We start from the raw sequence: 17,940 nt of genomic DNA, 5'->3' as shown, positions 1-17,940 counted from the left end.
TATATTCTGCCACTCCTTTAAAGAACTCAAGGTGGAAGACATGATTCTCACTTCCCATCTTATCCTCAAAAACAGGTAGGTTAGGCTAAGAGAGAGCCCAAGGTCACCCACTGAGCCTCATGGTCAAGGGGAGACTTGAATATTGCGCTTCTTGGTTGTGGTTCGACACTCTTAGCCACTAACTTGCTAAATTTGCTAAAGTTCATCTGGAACTCTGCATGTGCCCAACAGCTATGTGTGTAGTCTGACTTCTCTCTGAACAATGAGTGCAAGCATCACAGTGGTATAATAGTAAATGCATGTGCAGTGTAAACCCAGCTTGATCATGGAAATATAAGTGGCAAGCAATAGGGCCTTGCAAGCCAGAAACATGAGCAGGTCTGCATGAACCTAATTAATCACACCCACACTAACTCCTTTTTGTAGTTACCACTTAGGTGCTGGGTCATGTAGGGTGGGAAATACATTGGGACTTGGTGTTACTTGAACAAAGAGGTAATTGACGTATGGACTGGTTCAGGACTGTCGGTTTTAATTCCAAAGAGCCCTTCAGTATAAATGGGGGGTGGGGCGGGCGCTATGCTGAGTATGGGTGGGAAAGAAATTTCTTTCTTGAAGTCCTTTTTTCTGACATACCTCTCTCTCTTTTGCATGAGTATTCATATTGTATTATGTTTGGTTGCTAGCGACTGTTATCTTAGGGTCATCTGAAAATTAATTTACAAGCTCTTTATCGGTTTCTCAATCATTAATAAACATATACATTATTTACAGCTACTTAAACATTTGCTTGTATTAATGTGCAAAATTGTTGACTTCCCAATTAATTGATATAAGAGCCCATCAAACATTCTATAACTCCTTTCAATAATTCTTTTCCCCCTTTATCTAATAACCTACATGCAGGATTAAATGCCTTCCCTTCAGCAAACCTATTTATTTTCCAACTTAGGACTCGGTGGCAGTCATTTGGCTGCTAACAGCACTAAAAATCATCACTGCAGGAGAGAGCCAAGATTTACCATAATCCTGTACCTCAATAAATTACCAGAATGTGCTGCATCTTTCATGTACTTTTGCAAATAAGCAAAAGCTGAATTATCTTGGGGTAGAATACAATTTTCACTTAAAACACATTAACATTTGGATCTCTTCAGAAATTTTCATTAAAGGATTGCAAACCACTTTGGAAACAAATTAAGCTTTATAATCCTCTCATTCCTGTTGCTATAGTATATCCTAATTTTTCTTTGAGGTCCCAATAGACTTGATGATGGGCTGTGGCAGTCCTTGGTCTCCTCCATTATAAATGGACATGTAGTTGTGTGTGTGTGCTGTTAATCTCGTCATACTTTTACTTTAAAGTGGATTACTACAGTGCTGTCTATGTGGGGCTGCCCTTGGGTTTATAAACTCCAGCTGGTGCAGAATGCTGATCAGGGGCATCTTGCTGACAACACATGAGACTTTTGTTGAAACATCTGCACCGGCTGCCCATCCACTACCAAGTCAGGTTCAAGGCCCGTGTATTAATTTACAAAGCCCTGAACAACATAGGTAGAGGGTACCTCAGGGACTGCTTGAACCCTTATATTCCAGCCCAGCCGCTGAGATAATCTGCAGCGGCATTGTTGATCATTCCCCAAGTTGGCGAGACTCATTTGATAACTACAAGAAACCAAGTCTTTTGTGTCATTGGCTCTGTATTAGGAGAGGGGTAGTACATCTGCTGGGAGAAATGTCACATTCCTTCTGGGGTAGCTTGTCCACCTTTGATCTCCACCCAGTACTCAGCTCCCACCTGTGGCTCCTAGAAGCTATCAGCATACAACAGCGGCCACCCCCTAGGAAACAGCTTTAACTGGCCAGCTAAACCAGGTGAGGCTAACTGATAGGTCTCAAATCCTCAGTGAGTTAGGGACTTTCCCTGCATTTGAACACATACTCTTGTGGATTGAGTGGACGAAACCAATTGCGTGTCAAGGCCCCCAAGCCAGCCCCCGTTACAATAAAAATTCACACTGACACAGAATTTTGGTTTAAGGTTAATGGGCAAAAATTTGGCCACAACTTTATTGATTACAGCAAATGTGAGCGGTATTGGCTTAGGTATTGGCAAAGGACTATATTGGACTCCTGCCCCCTTTGCAGGAAGTCAGTAATGGTAAACCACTAAAAGAGGAAGCTACATCGGGGGAACCCGCCTGTAACTCTCCTTGGTGTTCCCAGAGGCCTGGCATGGTCCTAGCCCCTCAAGTGGACTTCGGACAGGATCAAGACCCCGGATTCCTTCAACAGAATACCCTTGGTCAATGGAGGGGCAGGCGATGGTCGACCTCCCCTCCCCCACAAATCAGTGAGCCAATGCCTAACCGCCAAACCTTACAAAGTTGTGATGATTTCTAAGAGGTAGGCGAAAACCAAGTGGCCAGGGCCAATCTGCCAAATGGAAAAATTCCTACCTGGCCCCCGTCCCAAGAGAGAAGTGAGGGGCAGATGGGGCTCGCCAACTTAGAAAGGTAGCCCATCTAGGAGAAGGAAGACTCTGATCCTAAACCTATGCTGCCTTGCATAATAGCTTTGGGAAAAGAAAAGTTTAAGGAGTAAACCCTGCACAAATCCAGAGTGTATTCCCTAAGACAGTTGGATGGCACCTTGCATGCCTGTTTCTGGCAACTCCTGCATCCAAGCTGGTGCCCAACGCATTGCTTTCCTTTCCTTTGGACTGCGCCAGCGAGGCCAAGAGTGGGGTCATGACATCTGAGCAGCCCAGGATCTCCATACACACTGCCCAGGCTTGTACCCTAGAGAGGTCACTTTGATGCTGCTAATTGCGGCAGTTTGACTTCACCCTTGAAGGCACACTCCATTGTTCCCTGAGACAGACGAATGTCAACAAGGGATTCAGCAGGCACCTTCTATCCCAACTTTTCAAGGCCTGCTGAAAACTTTTGTATTCCGTCAGACTTATACAAACAATTAAGAATATATCTTTCCATAATAGTTAATTTATTTCTGATTTTAACTTTTTATATAGTTTTATGGTATAGCTTTATGTGTAATTATTGTAAATGCTCTGATTTTCTAAACAAACAAACAAACAAACAAATGTGTATGAATATTGTTATAAATAAAATAATGAATAAACTTAACTTCCCAAAACCTTACCACAGCAGCAATGTGATGGGGTCAGTGGTCTTCCTCCTTGGGCCTTCATTATGTACTAAAACCTAATCAGCATATGGGAAAAAATCTTTTTGAGTTCCCTTTGCTAATCTGGACATTAAATCCTTTCCCAGAAATTATGTAACCAGATAAACTAGGTTAGTTTAAGTGAGGGTGCATAATGGATTCCCTTTTAGACAGAATTCTTACTAAAACTTTCATAAATAAGAGTTGGTTGAAGTTAGCAAAATAAAGGAATGCTTGGGTGGGGGCTCTTCACTGCTTGGTGGGAGCTATAGTACCAAATATTACTCAAGATTCCTATACATGTTTTGAAAGTCAGGCCATTTCACGTAGCCCAAGATGGCAGCAGCTGCATAATTCTAAAGCCAACCACTTCTCTTATTTCTGCCTTTATGTAGAATAATAGTGCAAAGAGAGAGCTAATGGTTCTGCCACTCCTTAAAATTTATTTATTTAATTAATTAATTAATTAATACCCTGCCTTTTTTCCTGACAGGGATTCAAGGCAGCTTATAGATAAAAACTGTAGAGTCTTCTCTTCAAGTATTTTGGCCAATTAGAGCTGGCCAAAAATGAATACATGTACTAAAGCTTCATAGCTGAACTTCTGTCAAGTATCAAGATTATTAGCATCTAAACCGGTAATTTTATGAGGGCAAGCAGACCTAGGAAGACTTCAACTCGGAAAATGTGTAACAAACCATTAATTGCCTATGTGTAGCAAAGGCTTCAAAAATAAATTTACCATGATGCATACTTTGTTAGTACTGGCTACTTTTGTTGACTTTGGCTCCCAGCACCTGAGTTTTCCTTTGTCAAGTGGAGCCCAACTAAGACTGTCAATTTGGCCAAAGAAGCTGTGGTCAAAATTAGTCAGGTGTCTCACAGTTCTTTAAGGGGTGAAAGCCATGAACTATTTCGTGTTGTATTCATCAGCTTTCATTGTCCATGCAGATGAAGAGGTTTCTAGCTCTCTTAGATTAGAGTTTAGTTACAGCTATCACTATTGGTAATCATGCAACACGATCACTTGCTTTTAAAAAGAACAGAAATCTGTGTAGTTGTTACTGGCAGTTAATTTAGTGGGCCTAGACACCTGGCAGCAGGAGCGAAGCCTGTCTTGCATGGCCCACTGGTGAGCGCTTGGCTTTAGAGAGTTTTATGATGTGGGCATTTACCTTATTTGCACTGCCCATATTCATATTTGCTGTGAACGAGAACATTCGCGCTGTTTCTCCTGAATCACAGATTTTGTTCACCCTCAATGTACTTCACACTCCAAGATAGAAACTACAGGACACCCCTGCCTCCCCTTCCGCCCCCCAAAATGAGCTTTGCTGGCAGATGACACATCAAGCTTGGCAGAAAGTCTAGGAAGAGGACAGTGAGTTGAAAATTTATTTTTCCGTATAGTAGCCAAGCGAGAGTATCATTTGCTTTTTCATCTCTTCAGGGGCTTGGTTTTCACAGGCTTTTGTTCTCCCTACAACTCCCTTTTGTCCTTAAATAATAGCTGGCTTGCTCTCCCGCTCCTTTTTTAAAAAATGAAGATCTCTATGAAGCCTATAAACAGCTTTTAATTTCTTAGAGATAACGTCCAACCTTATCAATATCCAGGATACTTTCATTTCTGCTCTTCCTCGAGTGAGTAGGAAGAATACTCAGGGGCTCACTTTTTCAGGTCTTTTTAGGTGGGAGATTTTTCCTGAGCTAAATGTAAAAAACTTGCCCAGTGGTAAATTTACCTTCCCTTTTTCAACCATGCTGAGGCAATTTCTGGCATTCAGTGGAATCACTGCAACTGCAAAGGAGCATAAGAATATCGTGTCCTCAGGAAAATAGAGCTTTCTCTTTTAGAGAGGGTATCTATCTCTTGTTACTGTCACTGGGAATGTAATCTCATTTTTGTTACCGTTTTATAATTTAAGCCCTGCTGCCAATAACACTGTGTAGACCAAGAAAGCTTGGAGTTGCTACGGTAATCCATTTTACATTTTATGACTCCTTCAGGGTCCTAATATTTATTGTCTAATGGCCCTAAATCCTCTTAAATAGAAAATCTTCCAGGGACGCAAGTTCCAAACAAGAGTTATAGGTGCAGTAACCACATTTGTTTTTCTTATGCCCTCTGGAGTACACAGGGTTTTGCTGCAGACTGGTGCAGCATAGTTATGCCTCAGGAGCACTGATACGATGGGTCCTTATGACTTGGTCATGAGAGCCAGGGGCAAGAATGTGTTGCTTCAAACTATAGCCTTACTTCTGAACAAAATGCATGGCAGGTCAAGGCTTTACTAGATGTACAGGATGCAAGTAGCACAGTTGTTTCAACTGGGTGTTTAGTGAAGCATTCCTGCAATACAAAGATAATTTTGATTCTAACCCATTTAATTATTATTTTTTTCTGAACTGTGTCCACAGGACTTATTATTGTGGATTGTGGGAAGGAGACATGGTGATATACTGGTTGCACACTTATCTAGTTCAAAAGAAAGCGTTGGTGGATGGGGTTACTTTTGAACATTTGCAGCTGCTAGGTGAGATCATACAGGGAATTGGAGTGTGGTGTCACCAATGAGTTTTACCTGAGAAAGCAGGTGGTTAGCTTGATCGAGACCCAGGTGGCTTGTTTGACTTGGAGTGACTCTTCCCATCTTCAGCTGCTTCACCAGCTATGACGGTTCCTGGTTGAGGATAGCCTGGCCACAGTGGTCCATGATCTGGGACCCCCCAACTGGGTTACAATCATGCATTGTGCATGGACCTGTGCTTGAAGACAACTCAGAAGCTTCAGTTAGTGCAGAACACAGCAGCCACATCTGGTGTGGCTGGATAGGATGTTTTTTACACTGATCCCTAGGAGGCTGTGCTGCCTGCCTGTTTGCTTCCAGGCCCAATTGAAGATGTTGGTTTCAACCTTTTAGTGTCCTGAACAACTTAAGGTCCAAATACCTGAAGGGATGTCTCCCGTATACATACCTGCCCATGTCTTAAGATCTGCTGCTTTATGTGCAATACGTTTTTGCATGTTATGTGTCAACAAGGGAGAGAGCTTTCTCTGTTATGGTGCCCCAACAGGAAACCATCTCTGTTAGCTTTTTGGTGCCAAGTTAAAAAAAACAACAAAAAAAACTGTTTGCCCAGACTTATGTCCTATTTTTTAAATCCATCCTGTTATGCATCACTGCATTTTAAAGTTGGTTTGATAGTTTTACAGCTTTATGACAGCTTTTTGGTCTTGTTTTGTACATTGGCCTGATACCTATTTGATGAACAGTGGTTTTCATATATTTTAATAAATTAAATGGAACAGCCATTGGGTTCCCTGATCCCACTTACTGCCTAAGCCTTTACTATATGGCACAGGATAGATGAATACTGAACTACATCACTTTTTCTTTTTATGTAAGCCCCCATATTAAGTTTGTTTGTTTATATATATATCCCTCAAGTAATTAAGGAACAAAAGATATCCCTCAAGTAATTAAGGAACAAAAGAAGAAAAGGCACACTAGCCTGGGAACTTCCTCTCTGCCCAGAACATTGGAGGCTATACACCACACCTCCTCAACAGTATTTATAGGAACTCAAACACTGAGATCCTGCTCTGTTCCAGTAACAAGAAGCCGAAAGCACCAGCCTGAAGATGACGAGTGAGACCTCGTCGAAACGTCGCCTAGACACCCCAACTTTTACACGGGAAGACACCCGAGGACACCAAAACCTGCATTCCTGTACCCGTGAAAATCTACGAAAGCAAATATATATATATATATATATATATATATATATATATATATATATACACACACCATCCTTTTGCAAAACATCAGGGCAGTGTACAACTACAGAAAAACATTTAAAAGCAATACAAGCTAGACATTCCTGCATGTTATGTCCTGAGTGTGGCGATGGAGTTGAGAGCCAAACTCCATGTAATTACATTTAAGGTGTTTGACATCACTACCACGATACTATTGCAGACTCGGTTAGACAGATACCGAGAAGGCTTATTTTGCTCCCAGTGGTCTGCCATGCATAGCTGGCATGCTGCGCTTAGTTTGGTGAACCAGGTTATTCTGTGTTATGTTAAATAAAGTAAAGATTTGGTTTGAAGCATGGAGCTTGGGCACCTGACATGCTTGAGTTGAATTATCAGCATAGATGAGTATCTCAGCATGTTTCTCATATTTTAAATGGTACTAATATAAGTCTGCCTGAGAAGGTAAATGTTGCAAAGAAGATAAAGAACATAAAATATGTAAATACTTGATAAATTATTAATAATTTCATTTCTGCAAAATAGTCTTAAGTTGCAAAGTGCTAAGCTTGTGAAATGGAGTCATTTGCCTCTCATCAAGCACACAGGCTGTTTAATTTTGCACAATGACTCATATTTGCATTGTTACCCTTTCACATTCCTGCATTTTATTGACGATGATCCTCCAGGGAGCTTTTCTGTTATAGGCCAAATGGTCCCCAGGAGGCACAGGTCCCTACTACTTATTTTGAAAGTGCTGCAGATAAAAGTTTTATCCCCCAAACATGTTCCAAATGTTGACTTTTAGAATTTCTATTCATCACCTTAAATTTTATTTGAGCGAGAGCAAAATCCTTAATGGCGTCATGTTTATGAGGGAACCCACTTTTTATAGCTTTTCCTTGAAGATAATGACAGCAGATTCTGGCTTACTTCCAGAGTCATTTTACACTTCTGGGGCTAATTTACTTTGCTTCCTGACAATTGGAGTAACCTGAAGTGAGTTAGGGAAGAGCAGAAACAAGTGCTCAATCAGCATAATTGCTTTTGCAAGAAACAACCTGGCTTTGCATATATGAAAGCAGCTTGATTATCACCATCCCTGGAGTCAAATTAAGCAAGGGGAAAGTCCCTATTGAATGAATACAAATGCAGAGCCTTCTTTGAACTTGTGTTCTCCTACAGTGTGCTGGGTGGGTGAGAGTCACTAGGCTGTGAACTGCAAATCAGCCCTGAGTGCTCACTGGAAGGATAGATCCTGAAGAGGAGGGTCCAATATTTTGTCCACTTCATGAGAAGAGAGGACTCCCTGGAAAAGACACTGATGTTGGGAAAGTTTGAGGGCACAAGGAGAAGGGAATGGCAGAGGACGAGATGGTTGGACAGTGTTATTGAAGCTACAAACATGAGTTTGACAAAACTGCGGGAGGCAATGGAAGACAGAAGTGCCTGACGTGTTCTGGTCCATGGGGTCACGAAGAGTCGGACACGACTAAATGACTAAACAACAACAACAACAGACCTATTTGGATTTAGACACAGGAAGGAACCCACTTTCTGTGCATTTTGATTTTTTAAAATGGGAAATAAGTAGAAACAGTAACTGGATAGTAATCTCCAGAGATAAAAATATCACTTGAATGCTTTGGAACAGGTGGTTAAGGAGATGGAGTTGCCGGATATGTTGAAGCCTCCCTGAGGAATCCTGCTTTAGAAGAGAAATCCAAGGGAAGATACTGTTAAGGGATTTGGATTGGGCTGGGTGTCATTGTGGGATCCTCTTCAACCCTGTTATTCTAGAGATGAAAGACTGGGATATGGAGAAGGGAAGACTGCTAATATGGGCAGACTAGTTTCTTGGTCAAGTCTTCCCTTTTGTAATATAAGCTAGGACAATATGTTTCCATTGGAACTAAAGAGCTGGAAACATAAGTAAGGCAAAAGTGGCTATACATTTCTTCCTTCCTCACCTGGTTGGATGTGATATCATTGAAAGATGCATGTCTGTGTGTGCAGATCTGGCAGTATAAAAGAACAGTAGACAACTGGTGCTGGTGACTTGCAGTCTGTGAAGATCCAAATGCTAAAGTGCTGGGGTTCCCCTAGAAATCTGATGGGAATCAATATCTTTTGGAGCTAATGCTGTTAACCCCCATCATATTCTCAGCCTGTATTTATAGCACTAAAATATAATTTCAGTGACGTAATTTAAATGAATCCAATCCAAGGTACAGACTGAAACCTCTGAAATGTCTTCCTGCTTGAATATGGGGCATGTATAATGGTACCTTTACAGAAGTTCCACAGATGTATAGCAACACAAAATAATGGTTTATTTCCATAATGGAAAAAATACTGTATCCATGAAATATTGCACTAACAGAGATGCCATGGCATAGGTCAGGTGTGACAACAGGAGTCAGATTCACTTGAATTTGATACTGAGTCCCATGTTGAATATTATCATTGTGCATTATACCTAACTCAGAAATGACTGTGCAGCTTCAATACTTTTTCCATGTCTATAGAAGAAATTTGAGATGAACACTACTGTGCTTAGTATTTACCTATAGAAGCTGGCTTCTTTCACATTGGTACAGGTGTGTTCTAAAGTGCTTCATATTATTTTCAAGATCATTTTTAGAGGACTTTTTATAAATTATTCTGCCATCGTTGTGCAAAGGGAACTAAGGGTGGAAATAAAAGGTAGTTGTAGACTATTTTTGTTGTTCTCCATGGGGAAACAGACTACAAGTTTTTATGAATAGGAACTTGCTTTGCCCATGAAACAAAGGTTGCTGAAAGCCGATGTGCTGCCTGTGTGATTGATAAATTTAGGTTGTGCTGGTTGAGTGGAACTGTTCAAAGAACAAAGTCTTGTGCTAGGATATATTATCTTTTGCCATCAAAGGGCAAACCACTCTGTCAAGGAACAGCAAGTCAATCTACCACAGCAAATAATTTGGCTATTACTCATAGACAGCAGATTCACCACTGCCTTCTGGAAAAAAACTGTTACCTTTTCCAGAACATTTCCCCTGTCGAGAATTAAGAAGAGTTATTAATTTGGGACAACTTACGATGCTCAACACGTGTGCAGAGCGCGCTGAGGGGAAACTCTACTCTCTGCCTCCTCTCCCTCAGCTTGTCTTTCCCTGTCTGGGTAAAATGTGATAGGCTAGGACATGATGTAATTTGTTTCAAAGATAAATTATGTGGCAATTTATTCCAAAGGACAATTGGGTGACTAATCTTCCACCATTCCTGACACACAGCTGTAGTAAAATGCAGATCAGGTTGGTTGTTTTAAAGGGGGAAGCATTTAATTTGTTTTTTTATTTCCAGCATAAGTGAGCTAGCTAATGAAATATTTGTGAGCCTCCTGGCATGTGATAACATATTTCCTATATCTAAAAGTGTTTTGCCAGATGTAGTATTTGATTTGATTTACAAGCTCATCCAAGAACAAGATAAATGATGACATTAACTCCAGTTCTAACTATTGGCCTCCCCTCTCAGTCTTTTATCAGCAAACAGGGACTGTTAGGATTCTGGGCACCAATCCATATCTTTAAACATTTAATACTAATAAGGTGTAATTGACATGGAATTCAAGCAAACAGGCTCTATTAAGGCTATCGCTTCTAAGAAACTAACTTTTTGTGTGAAAGCATCTTACATAGAATGTGAAATAAGCCCTGGCCTAATTGTGCAGCTTTACAGCATCATTTTTAGAATATTGGTCTCTTTTGTGTAAGCTTTAAACGCTTATTGATTTCTTCCAGTTTGAGGCAACTTCCATGGAAAAATAAGATCCCACATGAAGAAGCAAGCTGATGGCAGTTGGACATTAACATAAAGCTGTTTTGATCAAAGCAGCACAAAGCTGGTGCAGCACATTGTCTCATTTTTTAAAAGCACTTTCATAAAGACAAGTATACACCGTGTCATTTTGTACAACTCTATGACCTGGGTGCGACGTTGTTTTTTTGTCTTATGACAAACATCTTATGAAACACATCCTTGCCATTGCAACCTAATACAGCATTCAGATATGCCGTTTGAATTCCTGTTTTCTAAATAACTCCTGTCTTGTTAAATCCTGGCCACTTTTGACATGCCAAAACCAACTCAGCATGAGTTTGGCGGTCTGGCTGGAGGTTTCTGTCCCCTCCCCACAAAACACAGAAGACTCAGACACACTGACCAGATGTCTGGAAGCTGTGGCTGGATGGTTACGTGGGAGCCGGTTGAAGTTAAATCCTTTGAAGACAGAGGTCCTCTGGCTGGGACGGGACGATATGGGATTGAGGGGGCAACTCCCATCTCTTGCGGTGGTGCAATTAGTGCCAGCACCGTCCGTTAAGAGTTTGGGTGTAATCTTTGATACCTCCCTCTCTATGGAGGCACAGATTACAGCTATAACAAAGGCGGCATTTTTTCATCTCCGCCAAGCTAAGCAGTTGGCCCCTTATCTCTCTCACCCTGACCTAGCCACGGTGATCCACACGACGGTCACCTCCAGACTAGATTATTGTAACTCGCTGTACGTGGGGCTGCCCTTGAGACTGACCCAGAAACTCCTGCGGGTGCAGAATGCCGCGGCGAGACTCCTTATGGGGTCTTCGCTACGAGATCACATTCATCCGGTACTATACCAGCTGCACTGGCTCCCGGTGGAGTACAGGATCAGGTTTAAGGTGCTGGTTTTAACCTTTAAAGCCCTATACGGCCTAGGATCCTCGTACCTACAGGACCGCCTCTCCTGGTATGCCCCACAGAGGAACCTACGGTCTGCAAATAAAAACATCCTGAAGGTCCCAGGGCTCAGAGAGGTTAGGCTGGCCTCAACTAGAGCCAGGGCTTTCTTGGCTGCGGCTCCAATCTGGCGGAACGCTCTGTCACAAGAGACCAGGGCCCTGCGGGACCTGACATCTTTCCACAGGGCCTGCAAGACAGAGTTGTTCCACCAGGCCTTTGGTCAGGGCGCAACCTGACTCCCTCCTCTGGCAACCTGCACAGAATTTTGCTTAACGGTTGCCATTAATTTGATTTTAATTAATTTTTATAACGAAATGTTTTTAGAATGTTGGATTATTTGATTGTTTGATTATTTTATTGTTGTTAGCCGCCCTGAGCCCGGCTTCGGCTGGGGAGGGCGGGATATAAATAAATTTTATTATTATTATTATTAAATTATCTGAGATTATTTCTGTGTTTACTATGGCAGTGACAAACTTTAGTATCTTCTGGTTACCTCTTGGCTTCTGAGAGTGCCTTGTTCATTGTCCATAGAGAACAGTAGGCACCAGATCATTTAGACTGTAACTTATTTACTGACATGGATGCCAACCAAATGCTAATTTCTATCAAGTGGGATGTAAATTATTCTAAGAGAAAAGCCATGTGGTTCAGGTAATAGGTTCACTCTCAAGTTACAGAGTTCAGATCCATGGAGTTGTCACTTGCCGATTTTCTGAAAAACGTACAATGAACTTGCTTCACTTTTCTAGTAGAAAAACAATCAGTGTCAAAATTCATTAAACTTGAAGCCTCAGAGGCTGGGTTCAGATGTAAAGCAAATCCATGGTTTGTGCAAACCATTGTTAAGAACCATATCATTGTTTGATCATCTACATGTATAACAGACAACCAGTGCTTGTCTGCTTTTGTTTCCCATCTATTCAGGACCCAGCTTAATAAGTCCACTTGAATCTCCAAGAAGGGAGGAGAGATGAGGCACAACAGACACAGGGCTTGTTCATATCTCAGCTTGATAAGCCAAGATATATGTTTGTGAAAACTGAGCCATTAAAAGAAACCATAGTTTACCTAAACAAGCCATGGTTTCATGTTACATTTTTGTAACATGATATGTAACATGAGATATGTAACATGATACAGATATGTAACATGAGAATCCTAAAATGTCTTAGAAGCAGCTTGAACTGCTTCTATGTCAGTACTATGGTTAAATATACATTACTGAAAGCTGTCGGGGGAAGTACCAGGCTAGGGCTTTCTGCTGGTTGATACTAATAATGGGTTAGATTTTGCTTTTGTTTTATGTCATCTTCCATCATTATGTGCTTTCTGGTCTTGGATAGGGCAAATTTACCGCTTCTGCACACTGGAGGGCATGTGGCTGCTGGAGGAAAATTCCACCATTCCATGGAGGAACATATCTGAGTGTATGGCTACTGATGAAGTAAGTGCCTAAGATTTTGCTGAAATAGTCACTAGCCTGTATGCCACATCCTCTGTCCCCAGAGACTGTTACAGCAGTAGTAATGGTAGTGATGTTTTTTAGATGTAAGTTTTCTGTTAGGTAATAAAGCATGCTACCCACTGCTGGTTGCTCGAATTCAGATTGTTTCAAAGCTTCAGTGGAATTAAAACAAGTAGCATGGGCATGGCATTCTTTGGCCCCAATGTTTATCAGGGCTGATACCGATTATTGCAACCAGTATAGAGGCTGCAAATGTTGAAGGAAATTCCTTGCATGTGTGACCATAGGGGGGAGAAAGCAAGATAATACACTGACAATGTGGTATAATTCTGAGTGGTTTCTCCCTTTACAAGATACTTGTGAAAGGCAATGGAAAATGGATGGGGTTGCAAAACTCATCTTTTTAGCAGTTTTGTATTTTCATTTACATTGTCTTCAGCTGGGCAGTACCGACTTAGACTATTATAATAACCACGTGGAGTTTTTTGGAGTTTTGTATTTTCATTTACATTGCCTTCAGCTGGGCAGTACCGACTTAGACTATTATAATAACCACGTGGACTTTTTTGGAGGAACTCTGTGAACACGCATCAGCTTAAACCATGGGTAGGCAAACTAAGGCCCGGGACCCAGATCTGGCCCAATCGCCTTCTAAATCTGGCCCGCGGACGGTCCAGGAATCAGTGTCTTTTTACATGAGTAGAATGTGTCCTTTTATTTAAAAGGCATCTCTGGGTTATTTGTACTTGCAAGCAATTTGTTGGAAACTTAAGACTTAAGAAAGCTTAAGAAAGCTGAATGCAAAGCTGTATAAATGTTCCTCATCACATGAAATTAGTTGGGGGCAGTCCAGTGGAAGTCAGACTACCATAATTACTATTGAACATAAATATAGCACTTCAGAGTTTGCAGCACAGTAATCTTCACAACTAGGAACGCGGGTGGCGCTGTGGGTTAAGCCACAGAGCCTAGGACTTGCTGATCAGAAGGTCAGCGGTTTGAATCTCCGCGACGGGGTGAGCTCCCGTTACTCGGTCCCTGTTCCTGCCAACCTAGCAGTTCGAAAGCACGTCAAAGTGCAAGTAGATAAATAGGTACCACTCTGGTGGGAATGTAAACGGCATTTCTGTGCGCTGCTCTGGTTCGCCAGAAGTGGCTTAGTCATGCTGGCCACATGACCCGGAAGCTGTACACTGGCTCCCTCAGCCAATAAAGCGAGATGAGCGCCGCAACCCCAGAGTCTGCAATGACTGGACCTAATGGTCCGGGGTACCTTTACCCTTTACCTTTAATCTTCAAAACAACTCTGTGAGGTAAGGTTATATTGGGCTGAGGTTAAGAGATGGAGGGCTGCTTAGAACCACCTTGTGATCCTCCACGACAAAGGTGAGATTGAAAGTGGTGATTTTCAAGCTCATTTTAGACATCATGCTACATCAGCTTTTGGCTACAATTGTTTACTGTAGGGGTGAAGTGCATGCTCTCAGGGATAATCTTCTGGAGGTCAGAAACAAACATTATAAGGGTCACTTTTCTTTCTTTCTGACATTCCCTTCTCTCTTTCTCCCCATGCATTGGGCTGCTGGGGGAGAGATAAGCCATTTCTACTGCAGGTCTGAAGGGCTTTTGTCCCACCTCCTCCCTCCAAAGGTTTAAACTCCCATTCTCTCTCTCTCCCCCCACTACCTTCTTGTCCACCTCTCCCCCTGGGCTCTTCCAGCCAGCATGAAATTAGTCTAAGGGTCACATGTTACCGACCGCGGTCTACATTGCCATGTTACGATTATTCAGCAGAAGTGGGAAGAATACAAATAGAGAACAGGGCAGGAGAGAAATTCTGCAAGTTTGAAGTGAGGTTAATTAAAATGCAGGAAATCCCCAAGCTTGCTTCCCCATCTATTTTCTCATTCTTTTGAATGCCTGTGACATAGCTGAAGATGATGTTCGGAGAAGCTGAATTGCTGTAATACAAACCACATGCAGGGACATTTTTTGTCTCCATTGGCTGTTTAAAAGATTATTTCACAGTTGTGTAGAAAGCTGCCAACAAGACAGATGCTTAACGACAGTGCTTGGTCGTTTGGCACCTGTCTCATTTCCATAAAATAGAGTGCTTTGGGGGGTAATGATTTAGAAACCCTGAATACTGTGTTGTGTCCTGAAATGTAAATACTGATTTTTATTTTCAATTTTAGACAACCCCACCAACTTATTCTCACACTGTTTAGAGCCATAGATAAAAATAGAACTCAGAACAACCTTTAGATTTGGGCAGGGTGAAGGTCATCATGTGGCTTGGCTGTAGCTGTCCTTGAGCATGAAATCCAACTGGAAAAATTGAAGCTCAGAGGAATGGTCACAGACTAACAATTGGTCCAGGCAGAGCTCATTAAAATAAATGGAAGTTCTGCCAGTGACTTATGAATTTCACCTATAGTTCTGCTGCTCGTGTCTTAAGTTTGTGCCCTTTGCAATTTCAAACTAACTCCATGCATTGGTTATTAATTTAAAGTTGGCTGACACATGTAGTTACTGCTCTCCCTCCTGTTCTGAATTCTTCTTTCCTTTTCCAAATTAGTCTTCCCTTTAAAAACAGCAACACCCCTCCACACAATCCAGATCACTCACAAGACATTTGGGTGGCATATCTCATATACCGCCAGCTCACGTGATCCTGGAGAATTTCCCCTTTCCTGTGTGAGAGGAGGCAGCATTCTGTTTGTACAGGGGACAAAACACCACTCCAGTATCAAGATACAAAATATAAGAGCCAAATTAGGCTCAATAACAGACTTCCATATTTGGGTTTGAGTTTCATTTTATTATTTTCATGGAATGAGTTTTTAAGCTTTCAGGATAAGTTATGCTCCCAGGGCACATCGTTCTGAACAAAAAAAAGAACACATGGTTTTGGGATTGGACTTGGATATATTGGACTTGATGTTTGTGATCTGTACTACTTGCCTATGTTTTGTATAAGATTGTTGGCTTTGCAGTTCTGTTTATCCACTCAACTATGCCTTGCGTTGACCATCTGCTCATCTTAAAGGATTTTGAGGAAGCTGGGTTCGTCCAATAACTATATCCTTCCATTGCGTTCTTATGTTATCTTCTTTTAGGACTCACCAGAAGGCCACATGCTATTCCTTTCTGCCATCTATACCACTGGATATGCTCTTTCCTTCTCGGCCCTTGTCATAGCCACTGGCATCCTCTTGGGGTTCAGGTAACCTTGATATGCCTACAAAGAGTCATGAACTCCAAATTGTAAATAGCATTTGACTAGTACTAATGATGCCTGTTGCAAAATTTCAAAAACCTCAAACGTTTGAATGCAATAAAATGGGAATTCAAAGGCAGCATAAAGGTGAGCTTTACATAAACAGTGGAGGAGTTTAAAGAGTTTGTTGTAAACTATTACATACATATAGTGGGGAAACTGTGGTGCAAGAAGAGAGTGCCCAAGTTTGCTGCGTTATAACCAATAGTGATAATATTTTGCCTTCATCAGTCAGAACCATACTGGGCTATGGTGTGCTGCACATCGGAAACAGCTGATATTTGTGCTTAATAGAGAGACATAAACTCTCCTGCCCCCCTCCCCCGAAGAGGTATTAGTTTGATGCTATAGTAACAGATGTAAACCCTGAAATCACTATTAACTCAGATATGGCTGAACTATTGTGTAGGAACATTTTGCTTTGTATCATAGACAGAGCATTTTTATTTCGATAGAGGGACAAAACTGCCTTGCTCTACTGCACATTTCTTTTCAGATGGGGTTTGTTATTAGGTGGCAGAAAGACAAAGGGAGAAGAAATGTTTGAGATTCTTGAATAAAGGATTGCTGTTACATTGATACTGGGTTCTAGCTACTGAGTTGAATTTTTTTCCCTTTTTGACAGGTTGTGATTTCTGTTCTCCTAGAGCATGACTGAGATTCATAATGAATGTTCATTGTTACTTATTGTGAGCCTAGAGGGGAAATCATGCTCCCACAACTGTCCATATAGTTCTTAAGTGGCATATCGGTATAGAGGCTTATCTTGCTTTTCAAACAATAGGTAGTAAATATCAGAACTTCTCTTGATGCTTCTGCCACAGCCCCCTGCAGATTTTCCCAGTGCACAGAAAGCTAAGGCATGCCTCACGAAATGCATTTCTTTATCTAAGGAGATTTGAGGATCAGTATAAAAAACTCTGTTCTTTAAATCCCTCTCCTGTGACCACTTTAGTGAAAATTCAAAATAGTTCCCCACTTCTCCACATCTTTTTTAGTCTAAATGTGGTTTGGAGCTTCTCGGGGTGAAGGCATTATAAGTTTTCCTTTGCCTTCAACATAAGAAGAAATCCCTGCAGCTATTCCTGAATTATATGCCAAGTGACTCATTTGCCCACTTCAGTTTTGAGCGGAGTCTCCTTGTTGCCCTGTTCGACAATTGTTACAGCCTACACGTTTGAGTAACTTAAACATGATGATTATTTTTCAGGCATCTGCACTGCACCAGGAACTACATTCACTTGAACCTTTTTGCCTCATTTATCCTCCGTGCTATATCCATCTTCATTAAAGACTCCGTGATAACTTGGATGTATAGGACAGCCCCTCGTGAACAGCAGTGGGAGAGTTTATTCTCTTATCAGGTAGGGGGATGAGGCCAAAACACCTTTAGTATCAGTGATCCTGTGACTCAATATATTTGTATTTAACTTTCCATCTTCATTTGAAGGAAAAGGTGCCCTGGGATGTCTTGTTAGATTT

The 17,940-nt window shown here is 41.5% G+C and overlaps 1 protein-coding gene across 1 annotated transcript in view; it reads left to right on the top strand.

The window, feature by feature from the left end:
• Window positions 1-17,940, top strand: part of GLP1R (glucagon like peptide 1 receptor) — a 94,947-nt gene that overhangs the window by 40,412 nt on the left and 36,595 nt on the right. Inside the window, exons 4-6 of the mRNA XM_028724400.2 lie at window positions 13,057-13,157; window positions 16,298-16,404; window positions 17,669-17,822. Of these exons, the coding sequence (XP_028580233.2) occupies window positions 13,057-13,157; window positions 16,298-16,404; window positions 17,669-17,822 (362 nt within the window). The remainder of the gene's footprint in view (window positions 1-13,056; window positions 13,158-16,297; window positions 16,405-17,668; window positions 17,823-17,940) is intronic.

This window comes from Podarcis muralis, chromosome 3 (assembly GCF_964188315.1).
Source record: "Podarcis muralis chromosome 3, rPodMur119.hap1.1, whole genome shotgun sequence".
Taxonomy (NCBI): domain Eukaryota; kingdom Metazoa; phylum Chordata; class Lepidosauria; order Squamata; family Lacertidae; genus Podarcis; species Podarcis muralis.
This window is presented reverse-complemented; position numbering and strand designations above follow the sequence as displayed.